The sequence below is a fragment of the Hemicordylus capensis genome, chromosome 4, assembly GCF_027244095.1.
Source record: "Hemicordylus capensis ecotype Gifberg chromosome 4, rHemCap1.1.pri, whole genome shotgun sequence".
Taxonomy (NCBI): domain Eukaryota; kingdom Metazoa; phylum Chordata; class Lepidosauria; order Squamata; family Cordylidae; genus Hemicordylus; species Hemicordylus capensis.
Window position 1 is genome coordinate 218201938 of NC_069660.1, and position 20680 is coordinate 218222617.

At 44.7% G+C, this 20680-nt stretch overlaps 1 protein-coding gene across 5 annotated transcripts in view; it reads right to left on the bottom strand.

Moving 5' to 3' along the window:
* MBOAT1 (membrane bound O-acyltransferase domain containing 1) overlaps positions 1-20225 on the bottom strand; it is a 59819-nt gene extending 39594 nt beyond the window's left edge. The window contains exon 1 of one of the 5 annotated variants that reach the window (XM_053244870.1): positions 20123-20225. Coding sequence is in view for 2 of the 5 variants with exons in the window: in XM_053244868.1 (XP_053100843.1) it covers positions 14958-15062 (105 nt within the window). In the remaining 3 variants the exon portion in view is untranslated. Of the gene's footprint in view, positions 1-14957; positions 15370-20122 lie in introns of those variants that run through there. The other 4 variants (XM_053244868.1, XM_053244871.1, XM_053244872.1 and 1 more) reach the window with 4 other exon arrangements.
* Positions 20226-20680: the final 455 nt, after the last annotated feature.

Sequence of the window (20680 nt, forward strand, 5' to 3'; positions counted from 1 at the left end):
GTTGTAATGTTTTAACTTTTATTGTATCATTTATTTTGTTTTAACTAATATTTTAATTTTTGTTGTCATTTATTTTAACTAATGTTTTAACTTTTTCTGTTTGTTTGCTTTGTTATAAACCGCCCAGAGACACGACTTTTGGGTGGTATTAAAATATGTTAAATAAATAATAAATAAATAAATATTCCTGCTGTGCCATCACAGTAAATCTTCCTAGTGATGTGTTTTAGAAAACCAAAGTAACTCTATTTTACTTAGAAAACCTCAGTTTGACTTAAAGTAACCCCAGCTCAGCTCAGAGCCATCACGGCCTCTCATGATCAACGTCATTATCTCTCTCCACTAAATTGTATCTATGAAACTTGGTTCTCACAAGATTCTCATTGTTCTTTTGCTGACAGTTAAGAAAACAGGATGTAACCAAATAAGGAGTGATCACGAGATGAACAATGAATCATTCGCATGCGTACTAGATACTTAGTCCACCATTTTGTTGCCACGTATACTATGTCTAGGGTATCAGCATCATTCAGATTGTTAGTATAAATGTAAGATGCACCTATAACCAATTTGTAATCAGTCTGAGAGCGTAAAGCCCACTGATTACCTGTTGCAACTGCAGTGCAATAAATTGCCTCAAAAGAGATTCCCACTGTGTCTGTTTGATTGGCTAAAAGGCGGACCCAGGGACGAAACGAATTCACATCACTAGGATTATAAGATGGCCACTGACCAATTCCAAGAAAACTACCTAGAACTAGCTGGAATTCTTGAAAATAGTGTTGAAATCAATGCTCGAATTATTGGGGGGGGGCTTGATTATTTATGCAAACCCCATCCTTGATTCTCCCCTAATTATAGCCAAACCATGCCCTCCCATAATCTTATGGATATAGTAGGTAAAGGGGGGCTTCACAAAAGTGAACAGTTTCATCTGGATCCCTCTCTGTACTTTAAGCACCACCTGTACTATCTCATCCAACATGGCTCTTCTTATGTTCTTTGCAAGGAGTACATGCCCCAGGATGACTTTATACAGATTAGTTATGCCTCAACCATTGGGAGAGCCAATATATGCATATACTCTTGCTTTGTTAAGTTAATGCACATGGATAGATATGAGGATTCCAGGGAGGGGGGAAAGTGTAGAGCAGGTGAGTTCAGCCCATGCCTATTTTACAGTTATGTCAGCAGGAATGCTGGTAGTGGTTGTGCTTTGCATTCCTCTTTCAAAGCTTGTGTGCACTGCCTTTCTGGCAGAAATAATGTGGTGTGGGAAAAGTTCAGGGACACGTCACAGTGAAGAACTGAAGGGGAAAAACCAACTTGTTTTCTCACTAAATGAAACAGTCATTTTTTCCATGAGCAAGTGAGAAGGCAACACCTTTTGGCAAACAAATGCGTAGCTTACAGGCTGATGTATTTGCATTATTTTGACAATATTGATAGCATTGAAACTAGACTGTGCCACTCTCCTTACTGAACGTTAGGGTGGAGATGCCAAGCCCTGGTAGAGGTATATACTCCCCATAAGGAAGTCTGAAATTACTCCAGTTGGCACACACTGGCACATTCCAAAGGCAAAGCATTTGACCTTCAGAAGCAGTTAAGATCTCTGTGCAACAGTCATGTTGCAGAGGTAGTTAAGCCTAAAGAGACTGCTTCCAGGAAGCAAAAGAATAAATTTTAATAGAATTGAAGCAAGTTAACAGAGGCTCATACAAACCACAAAATGTTTCCTTTAGCTAATCCTGCTGACTCTTCCTGAGTTTGCTTCATCTTCTCCTCTGCAGTTGCTTAATTCTTCTACAGAGGTCATTACTGAACTTGACCAGTATAGCAGGGAAATTTTAGTCCGTACACAAAATTTGAAAAATCAAAAATTGAAACTGCAATGAACTTTGAGCTATTTCCAAAATCTGCCATCATGGTATGCACTCCCACATCTTCTAATAAACCTCCATGCTAACATAAACTCTGACTGCAACTCCTTCAGCATATTTTTATTTTGCATTTAGCAGACTGAACCAAGGATGGTACAGAACACCTCAGAAACTTAGGAAGCAAGCCTCTAACATCCATTCCTGTTTACTGAATCTGGGGTGTCCCCCCGCAAACAAGTACATGCAGTTATATACTATGCTTTCTATATACTCTAAGCCTCCTTCCCCACTCATGCCAATCCAAATCTCTTTGTTCTCAAACATAACAACCCTGTTCAGAGCTGCAAGGGCAAATGAGACAAAAGGGCAAGTTAGACAAAACCCTCCTCAGTTTAAGTAGAAACAACAATATAAGTTTTCCTTTGTCATGAGAAAGACCTAAAAAAAAAATCAGCTAAATTTTATTCTGAGGTGTTCTGTGCCATCCTTGGTTCAATCTGTTAAATACAAAATAAAACTTGTATGGTTATTTTATGCTTGTATTTCAAATCATTTTAGTCAGATTCATGTTTTTATATTTTAGCTTAATATTTTAATTCTGTATTTTTATAGTCTAGTTTTAATTTTTATGTGTGAACAGCCTTGGGATTGTTTTAATGAAAGGTGGTATATAAATTTAACAATAAATAAAAATTTAAAATAAATAAACCAACAAACCACCTTTGGTAAAGACCACAAAACAATGGTTCTCAAACACTGGGCAGGTTCAGACATTGCACTGAACTTGGGTTGAAGCTGAGATCCACATAACCCCCCTCAGAGCCAGGAGAACGTGTTAGGAAAACAACACTTCCTATGAAACCTGTCCAAAGTATCTTTTTCATGTTGCTTCATGATATGACTGATCCTGTGTTACTAGGATTCCCACTTCTCTATGCTTTTTGGGGGGAAATTAGAGACTAGAGTAACAAAAGAAAAAACCCTTTTCAAGAAATGATCCAACAGTTTCTCTTGCATTTCACAGATGTTAGAGGAACAGATGCTTCAAGGACAATATTTCAAGACTGGCTCCTCTGAAAGGACATAACTGCACTATGGTTACATCTTATGACAAGCAAACACTTTCTTTCCCTTCCTAACCCCCTTTGCAGGAAAAGTACATACTGAGTAACTCCGGTCTCTGCAAAAGACATGTAATAGTACACACTACCAGTTACAAATAATTCTGGTATGCAAGTTTCCTGGTCTAGTATTTTATCTGTATCAGGTTCACAAACTGATTATAGGCCAATTCATATACACACAAGATCTAATACAAATCAGCTTTTAGAAAGCTAATGGGAAAGTTCTTCAAAGTGAACAAGTTGTTCTAGTAATCAGCTTACTTTCCTTTCAATGTCTCTACAACTGGACTAAAATTGCTTCAAACTGAGGTCCACAAGTTAGATCTCTTGCACCTCAAATGTTCATGCATCCGCCTAAGATGGGATGGATGACATCATTGCAAACTACACCATTGAGGTGTCCCTGTGTGTTACTACAACTGTACCAAATTTGGTTCAAATCAGTTAGTCCACAAAGTAGTTGGCTTGCACCTCAGAAGTTCACACGTCCACCATCTTGGATTGGGGTGAATGACATCAAACACTGTACCACTGGAGCATCCCTGTGTGTCCATACAGCAGTAGCAAATTTGGTTCAAATCAGTTAGACGGTCCACAAGTTAGTGCACTTGTACCTCAAAGGTTTAAGTGTCCGCTATCTTGAACTGGGTTGGATGACATCATCCCAATCTACACCGTTGAGGTGTCCCTACAGCTGTACCAAGTTGGTTCAAATCGGTTAAGCAGTTCACAAGTTAGCCCACTTGCGCCTCCAAAGTTCATGCGTCTCCCATCTTGAATCAGTGTGTATGAGATCATCACAAACTATGCCACTGAGGTGTCCCTGTGTGTCACTCACTGCAACTGTACCCAATTTGGTTCAAATGGGTTAGACAGTCCACAAATTAGCTGGCTTGCACCTCAGATATTCACGTGACCACCATCTTGGATTGGGGTGGATGATATCACAAACTACGCCACTGAGATATCCCTATAACTGTACCCAATTTGGTTCATATTGATCCAGGCGTTGCAAAGTTGAGAGGGGTGGGGACACACACACAGCCGGGTGATCTCATAAGCCTACTGGAAGGTAGGCTAATAAAATACTACAATCTCAGAACAAATGTACAGTTCCAAAGACCTGAGCAGCCTTAATGTCAGTGATCTCTCAACTGTAGCTAGAGATCAAGATCAGGCTGCAAGAGCATGTGATCCCTCCCCTCTTGTAAATGAATTCCTCCTACCAGCTTTAGCCATTGTTAAGCATCTACTCAGCAATGTTAACCATGGTTAATGCTAGGGATGTGCCCAAAGACTCTTTGGCACTGGCGGGGGAAGCACTTTAAGGGCGGGGGAGAGTGTACTCACCCCCCCCCACTGCGTTTCCCCTGCCAGCGCTCTTCAAAGTCCAAGCCCCTTGTGGCAGCAGTGTTCCTCCCTGCCACCCTGTTCCCCCCGTCGGCCGAAAGTGGCCGAAAGTTGCGAGTGTGCGTGCGCCCGTCGTGCGCACCCGCCCATCTGCCGTGCACGCACACGACGGGCGCACGCCCAACTTCCGGCCACTTCCGGCCGACGGGGGGAACGGGGCAGCAGGGAGGAATGCTGCCGCCCCAAGGGGCTTGGACTTTGAAGAGCGCTGGTGGGGAAAACACGGCGGGGTAGTGGTGAGTACACTCCCCCCCACCCTTAAAGAGCTACCCCCGCCGGTGCTGAAGCACCGGATCCCGCCCCAGCGCCGAAACGTTTCGGAGGCCTTTACAACGGCCTCCGAAACGTTTCGGGCACATCCCTAGTTAATGATATCCAGGTCCTCTCTTAGATAGAATAAGCTGCCTTGCTTCAAACACTAGAGTCAAATCCTTGTTAAGAGGAAACAAGTTAACAATTTAGTGTATATTATACAAAATTGGACAAGCGTTTCCTCTGCATAATTTATTCTGATATTTCTGCTACTACAAGACCAGGAGAGCTGGTCTTGTAAAAGCAAGCATGACTTGCCCCCTTAGCTAAGCAGGATCCACTCTGGTTGCATATGAAAGGGATACTAGAAGTGTGAACACTGTAAGATATTCCCCTTAGGGGATGGAGCCGCTCTGGGAAGAGCATCTAAGTTCCAAGTTCCCTTCCTGGCATTCTCCAGGATAGGGCTGAGAAACATTCCTGCCTATAAGCTTGGAGAAACTACTGCTAGTTGGCGTAGACAATACTGAGCTAGATGGACCAATGATCTGACTCAGTATATGACAGCTTCCTATGCACTTCTCTGGAAGAGAGAAAAAACTTAGCTCTTTCCACCAACTATACTCCTCTGATCCTATACTTGCTTTGGAGATTTCAGCAGACATCAGGCCTGTTCACATGACCATTTGAGGGTGGGTTGGAGAGCTAGAGAGCTCCTACCCCAGTATCAGCACATGTCAGAGGCACCTTTTTAATGTGATACCCTGCCGCCCTAAATGCTTTACAAAACAAGCGTGCTGGCAGGGGAAAAGCGGCAGGAGGGGTAAGTACACCCTCCCCTGCCCTCAAAGGTCCACCCCACTGGCGCCAAACTGAACTGATGTCCGGAGGCCTTTAGAATGGCCTCTGGACTGGTCCGTGCACATCCCTAGGCAGAGAAAAAACATGCTGGAAAGACATTCCAGGTCTTGGAGGACTTTCTATGCTTACAGCTCCTGATTTCAACAATTGATGTCACGCCTGGCTTAATTGTGTGTTTGCTGACCCAAACAACAACAACAACAACAACATCACTTATATACCGCTTTTCAACAAAGGTTTCCAAAGCAGTTTACATGGATAAATAATAAATAAATACATAAAATGGATCCCTGTCCCAAAAGGGCTAACAATCTAAAAAGAAACATAAGATAGACACCAGCAACAGTCACTGGCGGTGACTGAGAGGTGAAAAGAGAGTTTGAGGAACATTTAGCTAAAAGCATCAAGGGGAATAACAAAAACTTCTTTAAATACATCAGATGCAGGAAACCTGCCAGGGAGACAGTTGGACCATTAGGCAATGAGGGAGTGAAAGGGATTATTAAGGAGGATATGGAGGTTGCAGAGAAGCTAAATGAGTTCTTTGCATCCATCTTCACGGCAGAGGATACTGAGTATATACCTGTTTCTGAACCAGGCTTTGGGGGGATGGAAGCTAAAGAACTGAGTCAGAAGTGACAAGAGATGATGTTCTAAACTGTCTGGAAAAACTGAAAACTAGCAAATCGCCAGGGCCGGATGGCATACATCCAAGAGTCCTCAAAGAACTCAAATGTTAAATTGCCGGCCTCCTTGCTAAAATATATAACTTATCCCTACAATTAGGCTCTGTACCGAAGGACTGGAAAGTAGCTTTACAAAATAGGCACGCTGGGGGGGTGGGGGAGGTAAGCAGTGGGAAGGGTAAGTACACCCTCTCCCACCCTTAAAGAGCCCCCCTTCCCAGTGCCAGACCGCAGAGGTGCAGTTCCGTGCACACCTCTATCTCTGCCAGCAGACTGGAATGCTTCTGTCATGATGTCCTCTGATTGGCTGTGGAGGAGCAGGAGGCTGACCCAGTCCTTCTCAGGCTACAGGACCATAAAGTGTGTTTTGTAGAGTGGCGTATCACCTTAAGTGGCACAGCAGGGAAATGCTTGACTAACATGCAGAAGGTTGCCGATTCAAATCCCCACTGGTACTATATCGGGCAGCAGCGATCTAGGAAGATGCTGAAAGGAATCATCTCATACTGCACGGGAGAAGGCAATGGTAAAGCCCTCCTGTATTCTACCAAAGAAAGCCACAGGGCTCTGTGGGTGCCAGGAGTCAAAATCAACGTGATGGCACACTTTACCTTTTTACACAGGCAGGCCAGGCACCCACCCAAAAATAAGAGAAGCAGAAGCTGGGGGGGTGGGGGGCAAGAACACCAGAGTAACAGAGAGAGCCCGGCAGGCTGGGCACGAGACAGAGATCACAGAATGCACCAGCCTACAAAAACAAAAAATGAAATCCAATCCAGGCACTCTGCAGCAATAAAGTACAGTTTGGGACTGCAAAAGAGACGGGGGGGGGACAGTCAGCACAGCACCCCAGTTATTAAAGCCACTGGGAGCTGGCTACAAGAAGAAATCCTCCGAAGAAAAATAAAATCTGTAGCAGCACCCAGTTAAAGACACTGATACAAAAACGAAAAAAGACAAAGGAGGGGGGGAGCAGTTGGTTGGCACTGCAAAGAGGAAAAAGTTGTTCAAGTAAGAACTAGTCAGCCTACTTTCCTTTCACTGTCTCTACATCTGGACTAAATTTGGTGCAAATCAAAGTCCACAAGTTAGATCTCTTGCGCCTCAAATGTTCATGTGTCTGCCATCTTGGATCGGGGAGGATGTCATCATTACAAACTGCACCATTGAGGTATCCCTGTCTTTCATTCACTACAGCTATTCCAAATTTGATTCAAATTGGTTAGACAGTCCTCAAGTTAGTGCACTTGTGCCTCAAAGGTTTATGCATCCACCATCTTGGATCAGGATGGGTGACATCATCACAAACTACACCATTGGGGCATTCTTATGTATCCATTCAGCTGTAGCAAATATGGTTCAAATCGCTTAAACTGTCAACAAGTTAGTGCATTTGCGCATCCAATGTTTACGCATCCACCATCTTGAATTGAGGGGGATGACATCATCACAATCTTCGCTGTTGAGGTGCCCCTATGTGTCCCTACAGCTGCAGTAAATTTGGTTCAAATCAGTTTTAGGCAGTTCACAAGTTAGCCCACTTGCATCTCAAAAGTTTACACGTCCGCCATCTTGGATCGGGTGGATGACATCACAAACTACACCAGTGAGGTGTCCCTACAACTGTACACAATTTGGTTCATATTGGTCCAGGTGTTGCAAAGTTGATGGGGGAGACACACACAGAGAATGCCGGGCGATCTCATAAGCCTACTGGAAAGTAGGAGAGAGAGAGAGAAGCCAGCTCACTCACTCCTGGGCCAAGCCACCACCACCAGTCTGCTCTGCGCTGCAGGCTGATCCTTCCTCTGACGTATCCTCATCTTCAAGAGAGGCATATTAAAGGGTTCTCTCTGATTAGTCCCTGTAAATACATTTTGAAACTCCCTGGTTTGGCTCCCCCTCAGCCAATGGGGGCACAATTACTCATGACAACACTTTATTTGTATGACAACAAGTCAACCAAGAAACAAGGAGATCACAAGCCAATCAGAAGCCAGTGCCAGAAAACCAATCAGCAAGGGGGGGAAAGGCACCCAAAATGGCTCTTGGGACATCAAAATGTTCCGATCAAAACAGGGCTGTTCTGACTCAAAACAGGCCCTTGATTAAAAGGGTGTATTTTTTCGAGCTCAAAACACTCTACGGCCCATTTTGAGTAGAGATGTTTCATCAACAAAACATTCTGCACATTCCTACTGAATTTGTGTAAGAGACAACCCCAAAACCCCCCTAAAATATATGCAGTCATGTATTTAATCAGTATGTGATTTACCGGCTACATGACTTGGCAGTGCCAAACAAATTTCCTCGATGTAGGGTAAATAATGAATAAAGAAAAAGGAGGCAGTCTTGTACACGAAACCTCAATGTAAGAAAGGCCCACTGAATTCAATGGGCTTTACTTCCTTGTCTGTTTACTTGGGTGTGCAGTTTTACTCTAGTACATGGATGAAGGGATACAGCTTAGGATTCCTGATCGGTTTCTGCAAGTTCTTCAAGGAGTGCTGGCCCAGGCTGGATTTGGTCTGATACAGCAAGACTCTTCTCAGGCAAGTATTTGTACACCCAGGACAACTTAAAGGTTAAGGAATAAACTAATCTGTATTAAAGAAATCCTGGAAATGCACTCTTTTGGAAATAAAAATACAATTATGGATCACAGGGGTTCTAAACACAAACAAATGAAGTAAATCAGCCAGCCTGTGCCAGGTCTGGAGTGCCCTTGTTTGTGTGGCTCTCAAACACAACTATTTTTGCAATCTCATTTATCTTTCGCACAATCTAAACAGCAGAGCTCATTTCTTTGGTTGGTACAGCAAACGGTATCTCATCACCACAAACTTACTCATCGCTGAGGGTGTACAGGAAGGATAGCAGGTGCACAGCTGTCTGCAAAAATCTAATGAGAAAACATTACTTGTGCCTCAAAGAGGTCAGGCTCCAACAAGGCTTGAAAGGAGCACATCACCACACCAAGATTGGGGAGTGCATCTTATAACTGCACCCTTCCCCACCCTGAATATTTCAATATTTATCCCCTACTAACTGAGCAAAGAGGCACTTTTTTAAAAAGTGGCGATTCTCTTTACTGAGCAGGGGGAGAGCAACTGGCCCTTTTCCATCCCCAGCACAGCACCATCCCTCCAGGGGCTCTTACTGGTGTTTATCTTATGTTTCTTGTTTAGATTGTGAGCCCTTTGGGGACAGAGAACTATTTTATTTATATATTTAATTTATTGATATCTGTGTTTGGGAACTTTTGTTGAAAAGCAGTACATAAATATTTGCCATATTCATATACAGTCATTCCTCACCAACCGCAAGTTCCCTAATTGCGTATTTGAGTATCCACGATTGGGAAGTTGTGGCAGGTCTCACCAACCACAACCTGAGTATCCAGAGGTGCACCTAGGTAATTTTGGAGCCTGGAGCTAAAGGCCTTTAAAAGCCCCCATCCCTTCCACACCACGACACACAGCATTTTTAACATGTGGGTTCTTAAGAGCACAAACAGCAACTGAACTCAGAGGAATGCAAGAATATAAAAGAGGTATATTTACGCAAATATGCATGAACAGAAACATTTCAACATATTCCTATCCCACATATTTCTTTCCTCACTCCCTGCTCTATCTCGAAAGCAACCACAGCACCCAGGACAGACTCAAGAGGATTTGGGGGGCCCCCAGAGCGTGTGGAGGCCCCGGACTTCAACCCCAAAGTCCAGGGGTAAGAGCGCTTCTGTGAGTATCCATGGTTTAGGGATATTTTTTTGGAAATTTGGGGGGAATTTGGGTGGTCAGGAGATCATTTCCGGGAGGTGATTCTTTCTATTTTTAATTGTTTTTCCCAGTGCTTTGAGGCTGCAATTCCCCTAACCTTGTTTCCCATTGGTTTTAATGCCTTGTCAACTGTGAATTTGCCAACCGTGAGGTTTTCCAAGAACGGAACCCTCGTAGTTGACGAGGGACAACTGTATGCCTCTCTTTTGATATACGGTAGTGTTTTATAGTAGAATAGGTATGGGACTGTAGCTCAGTGGATTAACATCTAATTTGCACACAGAAGGTCCCAGATTTAGTCCCTGGTATCTCCAGGCAGGGGTGGGAAATATCCATCTAAAGTGCTTGAGGGCACTGCCAGTCAGCATAGACAACAATGAGATGGACCAAGGGTCCGAGTCAGTAGAAAGCAGCTTCCCGTACAACAAGAAACATCCTCCTTCTCTACACTCAACTAGATCTTGCATCAAACAGCTAAGCGCATCAGGGGATATATATTCCAAGTATCTTAAAATACACACAGACGACAAACCTGAGCAAAGTTTCTATTAGACACATCAGTGGCTAGGTAGTAGGGCAAGAAATGCCCCATCGCAGCAATATTTTAAATACGGGCAAACCTCAACATTCGTGACCCTGCGGACCTCACCATTTGCGAACCCAGCATCCACAGATACGAATGTCTGCAGTCTGATAACTGTCACCCAACCTTGGCATATGTGAGGGCGGGGCGGCGGGGGAGTTAAAGGGTTATTTTCTGTGTACCTGCTGTTTCAGAGTGGCCAGAAGTTACCTCCGAGGTAATTTCCAGTCACCATTATAAAGAAAGGAGACATTTTGTGGCTCATAAAAAAAACATTCCCTGTGAAAAATAGCGAAAAAATTGCCATTTTGGATGTTTGGGAGGCACTGCAAGACAGCTTCAGACCCATGAAGCACAGTAGGGCACTTTGTTTCCATTACGAACACCCATTCCCCCCCACATTTTTGAAGCATCTGGGAACCTACCCCCCAATCCTATTTACTTAATGCCCCATTATCCGCAGGTGTAGCAGAGAACAGAAGACCCACAGACAACAGGGTTCACCACACCTGTAAAGTTTACAACATTCCTAGAACTTTTTGATTATATGAGGAAATAAAGTCAGCCATGCAGCCCCTATGTATAAAAGTTTTAAAAACTAAATTTTTATTCTCAAAAATTGCTGTACTGTCAGCTGACACAGTAGTGGTCAATGTGGCATAAGCCAAAAGACCAAACAATGAGATTGAGTCACATTAGTGCACTCTACAGTCCATATGCAGCTCCCCATGCCTTGATGGGGTTTTAACTGAGATGCAGCAGCAGCTAGGGATGTGCACGAACAAGCCTTTTACGGGCTTCCGAACAGGTTCGAACACCGGGCATTTTGAAGGCAGGGGGGGATAACTTTAAGGATGGGGGAGGGTGCACTTACCCCTCCTCCAGTGCTCTGTTAGTAAAGGCTCCGTTGGGGCGGCAGCATACCTTCCTGCCGCCCCTTTCCCTCTTTGGCCAGAAGTATCAGGAAGTACCTGGTGTGCATGCGCATGCTGGGCACAGACACATCACGTTCGCTCGTATGTCGGATGGACACATAAGTGAGTGCGGTGTGCGCACACCAGGTACTTACTGGTACTTCCAACCAAAGAGGGAACGAGGTGGCAGGGAGGTATGCTGCCACCCCAATGGAGCTTTTACTAATGGAGCACTGGAGGGGGGGGAAGCTGAGGGAGGGGTAAGTTCACCCCCCCTTTAAGTTATCCCCCCCACCTTCAAACTTCCCCCGCCCGGTTCCGTGCACATCCCTAGCAGCAGAACACTCAGTAACGGCAGAAAGGAGCACAGGTTGCCTAACTAACAGGCACGCAACACTAACACGCAATTGTTACTTTCGGACAGTAATGGGCACAGGGGCGGCCCAAAGACCTTTTCGAAAAAATGGAGCACCAGCAGGGGAAAAGCAGCGGGAGGGGTAAGTGCTACCCCCCCACCCTTAAAGGGAGACCCCCACCAGAGCTGGACCGCGCCTCCACGGTTCTGTGGACATCCCTATTGTGAGCTGCCAAGCAGGTGGCAAAAATGGGGCTGCTGGTCTCCTCATGTGAAGGACAAGAACTGGTGGGGGAAGTCGAGGAGAAGGCACCGCCACCGTATTAATATGCTTCAATATAAAGATATAAATATAAAAATTGTACAAAAACATTGAAAGTGCCTATGTTTTCTAAGTATTATAAATACTTAGAAAGCCAATACTTACAAAACTGAAAAACAATTACTAGTATGGATGTTAATATTATAGTTAACCTTCCCAAACTGAACAAAATGGGACCAATGTTCTTTATAGACCGGCTTTCTTTTTTGCCTTCCACCCCCTCAATTTTAGTATCACAGTTATTTTATTCACGTCTACAGTATACCACATTTCTTAATCCATTCACTGCAAGTACAATATTCTGGGTTTTTCCAATTTCTTGCAATTACTATTCTTCTGCAATATGCAAGTCTGAAAATATAACTTTACACTTTTTGGGTACCATGCTAGCAATTTCTAACAGCATTATTTTTAGATTCAAAACTAAACTAATTTCCATTATCCTTTAATATTTTATTGAACTTTCAACATTTTTTGTACAACTGTACATTCCCACCACACGTGAAGAAAACAATTCTTTAGTGGCATTGTAAATTATACAAAGAACTTAACTATGTGCAGTAACATGGCTATGGGCTTCACAAAAATGTATTAGGGGAAGCAGTATTTTCCTGCATTTATACTGCATCATATATTCTGACTTATACTTGTACACAGCTGAAATATTTTCAGCAAAACAAATCCAAGGCAAGGGAAGTATTGCAAAACTGTTTCAAAAGCTACAATCCTGTGCACACTTAGAAGTAAGGCAGCCTCATTGCACTCAGTGGGATTTATTTCTGAGAAAATATGCATAGGATCAGGCTCTAAAACTGACATTCTGTCTACTGATATTAGTGTAAGCATTGATTCAGTCCTGAGCTACTGAGATTAAATCCCAGTTCACTTATATTAGGATAGAGTAATAGTTCTCTTTTAAAACCACAAGTTAACTTTTCTGAGTTATCCTTTGGTAGATATCCACAAACATCTAATCCATGTCAAAGTTTGAGATGGATTCATGTAAAGGGCACAATCAGTTTTCAGAAATAGCTACTGGAAACAAGTTAGTTTAGGCCCAAACTCTGAACCTTTGGCAATTGTGGCAGGAGATGATGGAAGTTGTAGTCCAAAAACATCTGGGGATCCAAGTTTGAGAACCCCTGAAGTACAGGATTGTTAAGCCTATGATCCTCTGCACATTTACCAGGGAATAAGGCCCCCTGGACATTGTGGGATAGAATCAAAGTAAGCACACATCTGCTCAGGATCATTCTGCACACTACACTCAAAGAGCCACACCCACAACAGGATACCCAGCTCAGCCCAATGCTGCTGCATACAGTTGGGGGAAATCACAGGCTGTGTACTATATCCAGAGGAAGTATGCACTTATGAAATGCTATTATTTACAGTACCATCCATGTGCATGGCACTTTACAAAGCAACAAAAAAACAAACACAGATTCTTGCCTCAAGGAGCTTACATTCTAAGTCTATGCAGGAGAAGCCACAAAGGGGAGGGAACATTTATTTATTTATTTATTTGATTTCTATACCACCCTTCCAAAAATGGCTCAGGGCGGTTGCCATAGATGGAAGGAAAGGGAAACAGAATAAGACTAGGCCTTTAGTTCAAACACTTGATTTCAGTTAAGTTACCATGGAAAATTCCACACCAACACAACTGCTGCTTGAGGGTGTGTGTGTGTGCTGTTTCCTCCAGTTTCATTTTCACCAAGTGATTAGGCCTTATGATCATACCTCATCATTCCATAGAGTGATCTTAAACAGTACATTAGGTCACTACACTAGCTCTCCAGATGGGGACATAGCTTTGACCCAACTTATCACATAGAACCTTCTTAAATTCTTATTGAACAGAGATGCTTACAAACTGCTTCAGTTATCCACATAGGAGCATATGAAGCTGCCCTATACAGAGTCAGATCATTAGTCCATCTAGCACAGTATTGTCCACCCTGACTGGCAGCAGCTCTCTGAGGGATCAGACATGGGTCTGTCCCAAGCCCAGCCCTACCTGGAGATACCAGGGACTTTCCCAAAAAATGGAGAGAGAGAGAGAGAGAGAGATAAAATGGTGGCTCTGCCTCGGGTGCAACCTGTCCTTAGGCTGGCCAACAGCTGCCCAGATTTGAGCCCTGATCCATTTGTTGGACCACTGTCCTGTAAGAGCACTATCACAACATTAAAGGCATCATCCTGACCATAGGACTTTCAAGCTGGAAGTTGGAACCAAGTTATTTAGAGCTTCTTTTTGAACCAGAGAATTGCTCTCAGTCAGTCACTTGCAGAAACCCTCGTTCAGACACAATAGAACGCCCTGTGAGCACTGCAAGATATTCCCCTCAGGGGATGAAGCCACTCTGGGAAGAGCAGAAGGTTTCAAGTTCCCTCCCTGGCTTCTCCAAGATAGGACAAGATTATTTTATTTTATTTTTTGAGATTCCTGCCTGCAACCTCGGAGAAGCCGCTGCCAGTCTGTGAAGACAATACTGAGCTAGATAGACCAGTGGTCTGACTCAGTATATGGCAGTTTCCTATGTTATATGCAACCGATGAAGAAATTCATACAATCAATAAAACAAGAGTCTGTTCTCAACCCACATATTCGGTACTGGTTTCACTTTTTAATAGTTTTTAACAAACGCAACTCAGAGACGTCCAGATGGCTTGGTTGCAACCACAATACTGAACAACTTGGGCTTCTTTGACTTCGGATCCACGCCCGTCCTTCAGGACACGTTATTATTCACTGCAAACTTAGCTGAGTTCAGCTCACCTGGTCCAATGGGATGCCAAGAAGCTCACTAAATGGATGCAAAAGCGTTGAGCCTGTGGTCCTATAGGGAATGCTGGTTGTTGCTGCTGCTGCTGCTGCTGCCATCCTGCATCCCGGTACGGAACGGGACTCCCTTCCTGACCTGTCCACCGCAGCACAAGCGTACACACACACCACACAAGGCACGTGCGCCTCGAACCAATGCAGCCGCTCCAGAGGCGAAACTCCACCTCTCAGCCGACCTCCGATTGGTTGCTGGAGACTCCCGCCCTTTGCTTCCTCATTCGCAGCAAAAACAGCATCTTCCAACCAAAGAGGAAAGACAATAGCCGTGCGCGCGGGCGGGGTTTTGGTTTCTGGCCAGGACTACAAGGAACCGCCCGGAGGAGGAAGGAGCGTGCCTTGAAGCTGCGGAGCTGCTCAGGCCGCGCCCGAGTGCCTCCAGTTTGGCGGAGAGCGCAGCCTTGTGACAGAGCCTTCTTTTTCGAGGCTTGTTTTGCATGCCAGGAGGATTCAGCAACCGGGCTTGGGTTGGGAACTGAGAGGTCCCAGCAAATCTACAAGTCACACGTCTTCCTTTCCCCGCCCAGCCTCGGATCTTAGTTGCGTGACCACCAGTGCCGTAACAGCATTCTGCACATGCTCAAAGATAAGTTGTTGGGTTTTTTTGCAAGAGTTCGGACAGTGCTCGCACATTGGAAATAGGTCCTGGCGGTGCTACGGTTTGACAAGCTGAGCCACAGGGCTTAGCCCTCACATGTGAAATAACCAAGGGGACCTTTGAGCATGTGCGTGGCTTTTGTGTGTCTTCATTGCCGAACCGCGCTTACTTGATAATAGGGGTCGGGACTTGCTGACAGGCTTGAACTCTGGCATTTTAGATTGAAAACTTATTTTAAAGGTAGAAGTCTCAAGTACAAGCAAGGGGAGGCCAGTTCCCTTTTCCGTCTGTGTCCTGAACCCACCAAGTGGGAAAACGGTTGAACGTCCGCTGTTGCTACAAGTTCACATCCAGAGTAAAAAATAAAGCAAAATCTCAGGGGGACTTGCTGAAGTGAAGAGTGAAGGCAGAAGTTTTTACAGCCAGCATCTTTCAAGATATCTCTTCCAGTCTAGAGTGACTACTCCATCATCAGCTGTGGGATTGGAGCACAGACTGAAAATTCAACGAAGTTATACAAATGCTAGACCAAAACTGATGTCGGTGTGTCTTAACGGTCATTTAAAAGCAATCAGAGATGAAGAAGCCCATATTTTGACAGGGAATGCATTCCAAAGCCCTGGGGCAGCCACAGAGAAGGTCCGCCCCCAGTCTCACCAGACAAGCCGGTGGCAGCCATAAACTGACCTCCCCAGATGATCTTAATAGGAGGCAGGGTTCATGACAAAGGAGGTGCTCTCTTAAGTACCCTGGATCTAAGCAGTTCAGAACTTTATAGGTAATAACCAGCACTCTGTATTTTGTTCAAAAACGTATCAGCAGCTTTAAAAATCCATGTTGCATGGTCCCTTTGGGTTGTCCCGAGGACCAACCTGGCTGCTGCATTCTGTACCAGTTGTAGTTTCTGGACTATGTACAAAGGGAGCACCACTTATACTGCATTGCAGTAGTCAAGCCTAGCAGTCACCAGAATAAGAACTACTGTTTTAAGGTCATTTAAGCTGATAAAAAGCGCTCCTAATCACTGCCTCAACCTGAGAAACCAGAGAGAGTTTGGGGTCCAGCAGCACTAAAGGGGGAAGGGAGAGAAAATGATGCAGCACTGACAAATGGAGGTGGAAAAGGGTTTCCTGCAGGACTGTCTTGAACGAAGAAGCCACCATCCTCTCAGTCACCTTACCCAACCATGGGAGATTAGAGACAGGCCTATAGTTTAGGGATGTGCATGGAACCTGGTTTCCCAGTTTGGCTTGAATCCGGATCAGATTTGAGCTGCCCTGGGTGGCTTGGGCTTGATTGAGCCAGTTCCGGTCCAGGCATCGAGCCTGCCAGCTGGAGGGGTATACTTGTATGGGGAATCCAGCGAGGATTGCCCTTTACAAGTAAAGAGCTTTCCTTAAAGTAAATGCCGGGGGGCAAGAAAAGGTGTATTTACCTTAAAAAATAAGGCTGTGGTGGAGGTAGCGGCGGAGGCTCCAATTGCATCACCACACACAGAAGTCACTCTATTGGCCTCCACATGTGCACAGAGGCCTGAACCCAGCCACAGCTGTCCAACCTGTCATTTGGGAGCCTGGGGGAGCGGGGGGGGGTTGGAGGAGCCACTGCCTCCGCCATCCCCCCCCCACCGCTGCCTTATTTTTAAGGTAAATACTACCTCCTCACCATCACTGCATTTACTTTAAGGAAAGGGGAATCCTCACCAGATTCCACTTTACTCCTCAAGACGGTTCTTTGAGCCAGGCCCAGCTTGAGCTCAGAGCAGCTTCACTCTTTATGGGGCTGGTCTGGCTCAAGCGTGAGCTTTCAAGCTGAGCCAGCTCGAGCTCAAGCCCAGCTCCTTTTGTGTTGGCTCGTACACTCCTATTTGCCTAACTCTGATGGGCCCACTGTAGGTTCCCCCCCCCCCAAGTATGGTCTAATGATAGCCTTCTTAAGACAAGGAGGCATCCTGCCCTCCCTCTGAGAAGCACTGATGATATTTGCCAGACCCTCTCTGACAATCTGATTGTTAGATAAAATAAGCCAGGTTGGGTAAGGGTCAAGAGAGCAAAAGCCTGTGAAAACAAAACAGTCTTCACTTGGCACCGAAATTATATGAGTCTAGGTGTCAAGCAGACATCTCTGGGGAAGCTGTTTCTAAGACAGGGTGCCATCACAGAAAAGGCCTGTCCTTAGTTGCCACCTGTCTAACCTCTGAAGGTGGGGATAACCAGAGCTGGGCCTCAGAGTATTGTCTCAGTGAACAGGTAGGTTCATTCTGAAAATGATGATCCTTCAGATATCCTGGCCCCAGTCTTTTTGGGATGCAAGTCAGTGCTATTTCATTTTTATCATGCAGATTGCAATTAAACAGCAATGGGATGCCAAATTTGTCATTTGTAGGCTTAAAATATGTTTAGACTAGGTAAATCAAAATATGTTCTTAATGAAGCTGTAGTTTTGTGTTCTGTGAAAAGGGATGTTTTTCTGAAATAATAACATTGGGCAACTATTTTTGAACTCTTAAGGCTTAGGCCAACCTGCTTGCACACAGAAATGTGTGCTGTAGAGGCATACTTCCAGTTTTTTGGTCAAAAACAGCTGGGCAGGGGGAGAAACCCTGTCAGAACCAGGGTGTATCGGGAACAGGATGTTCACTCCCCACATCCTGTTTTTCCATGCAATTGATGCAATTTGCTCCTGAAGATAGGGCAGAAGGAAAGAGTTGATTTTGCCCTCTCCACCCCCACGTCTGCATGCCCTGGCCCTGACTGGGTGTTCCCCCCACCCACATGCATGTTTTTGACCCCAAAAAAGCACACTTCAAGTTGGAAGCACACCTCTAGATCACGTGTTTGCATGCATATGTAGTTGGGCTCTACAGCAGTGGTGGCTGGTGCGAGCAGTGGCGCCAGGGGGGTGGCACCTTTAAGTGTAAATTAGTAGGTGCTTACCTACTAAGCAGCTGCCACACCTGAAAGTTCTTACCAGCAGCAGTGTGGCGCCCAGCAGAGGATTGACTCCACCACTCTACACTTCCACATGTGTGGAAGCCATTTGCTGGCCACGCAAATGGCCTCCACCAGCTGAGTGGCGGAGCCGATCCTCTGCTGCAGCGGGTGCTGAGTGGCGTGCCACTGCTGGTGAAGAGCTTTCCGATGTGGTAGTACGGGAGGTAAGCACCTTTTAGTTTACACTTAAAGGTGCCTCCTGCCACCACCACCCCCAGCGCCACTGCTTGTACCAGCTGCCACTGTTCTAGAGCTGTGTTCTTAATGTGGGGTCCACCAGATGTTGCTGAAGTACAACTGCCAGCATCCCCGGCCATAATTGTGGCTGGGGATGCTGGGAGTTGTAGTTCAGCAACATCTGGTGGACCCCATGTTAAGAACCACTGTTCTAGAGGGTATATGTTAGATTCAGTGCCTTTCCCAGGCTTGGAGTGCTTAGTATGGTTATATTGTTTACTATGGTATATAATAGTAGTACAGTATAGGAGCAATACTAGAATAGTAGAAGGTATAATAGTTGCTTTTTGATAATTGCTGCAGCAATATACTATTTACTGCACCAAGACTATCACTTAGTTTTTATTTTATAATTGACACATTATATATCTTTATAGAAAAAAGGGGAAATGAAAGGTTTTGCTGGACATATTTTACCAATTTAGACAAATGCAGTCCTTCTTGCACCAGAAACCGATACTTCCTTTCCAGAAGTTGTCACAACAGACATACTCAAAATAGGCTATGAATCATTCCCTCTAACAGCAAGCATAGTGACCCTGTGTCACCTAGTAAGGCAGTGAAACAACAGGGTTCTCCATACTGAGGAGGGTCCACAGTTATATGCAAGGAAAATTACTTTGTTTAAAAAACAGACAACCCCCACAACTCTCCCAAACATGGCTGTGTATGCACAGTCCTCCTGTAGGAATAGTACATTACAAGCTGCTGAAATTCCCATCAGTGTCAAAAGTGAGGGATGGGGCAGAGACTGGCCCGAGAGGGCTATTTCCCCTTCAACAACAAAAAGTAAATTCTTATCTTGCTGTACCATCAAGTTCAGGGCAAGTCCCTAGTAGGGTTGCCATGTCCCCTGGAATTAGGGTAGCCCCCAGATTTTGGCTCCTCCACCCATCTGCTAAATTCCACCCGGATTTACATGGATTTCAAATGTGCTGCCCAGATTTTACTCTGGATCCGATCACAGGGGAGGGCAGAGAAGGAGAGGAGAGTACACAAATCTGTCAAATAAATAAAGAAAGAAATGCAAATTAGTTGCCACATAATTTGCATAGTATGCAAATTAGGCCACTGAGATTTGGGAAGCTTGAATATGGCAACCCTACCCTAGTCCCTAGAGCTTTGTAAAGTGTCTTTAACAACATTGTAGAGTAGAAAATCTTATTGCAGAAGCTACAGGTGACCACAAGGAAGAGGCTAGATGAATATGTTCTGGTGTGGCCCAAAGAAACTCAGAGAGTTAGAAGGAGACTTGTCATTTCACCTAGAAATACCTGTTGCTTCTTGTTTAGAACTGCAGGGATTCACTGGTGAGAGGTACTGAGTCAGAGGGAATGACCAAGGTGGAGTTGCTTCCAAAGGGAAGGATCCTGATTCTCCACCCTGGAACATTTTTCTTCCCTCTGGTCTACACATGCCGACCAATGAGGTGGTAGAACAAACTACAGCGGAGCAGTTTGGTGGGTAATCACATTTGTCAATGCTCCCACTTCCCTCTGTTAAAAATGTCATGCAAATAGAAACCCACAGAAGGCACAGGACTGGGCTAGTACCTTTCTTCCTGATGTGATAGGGAGTTTCTTCTCTTTTCAGGATTTTTTTTTACTATGATAGATAATTTGAAAATGATTTCACCCTCATTTGTAGTCCAAAATGGTACAGTCCATTCTATCACCTCAGCATTCTTCTGCCTCATTCTGCTGCATGTGTAGACCCACCCCCCATCCAGATTGCCCCACTTACAATAGAACAGTACCAGATTCTTCCACAACTTTGGAGCTTTCAAATCCAACAATGTACTTACACATTATTTTAGCTCTCTCTATATTGTA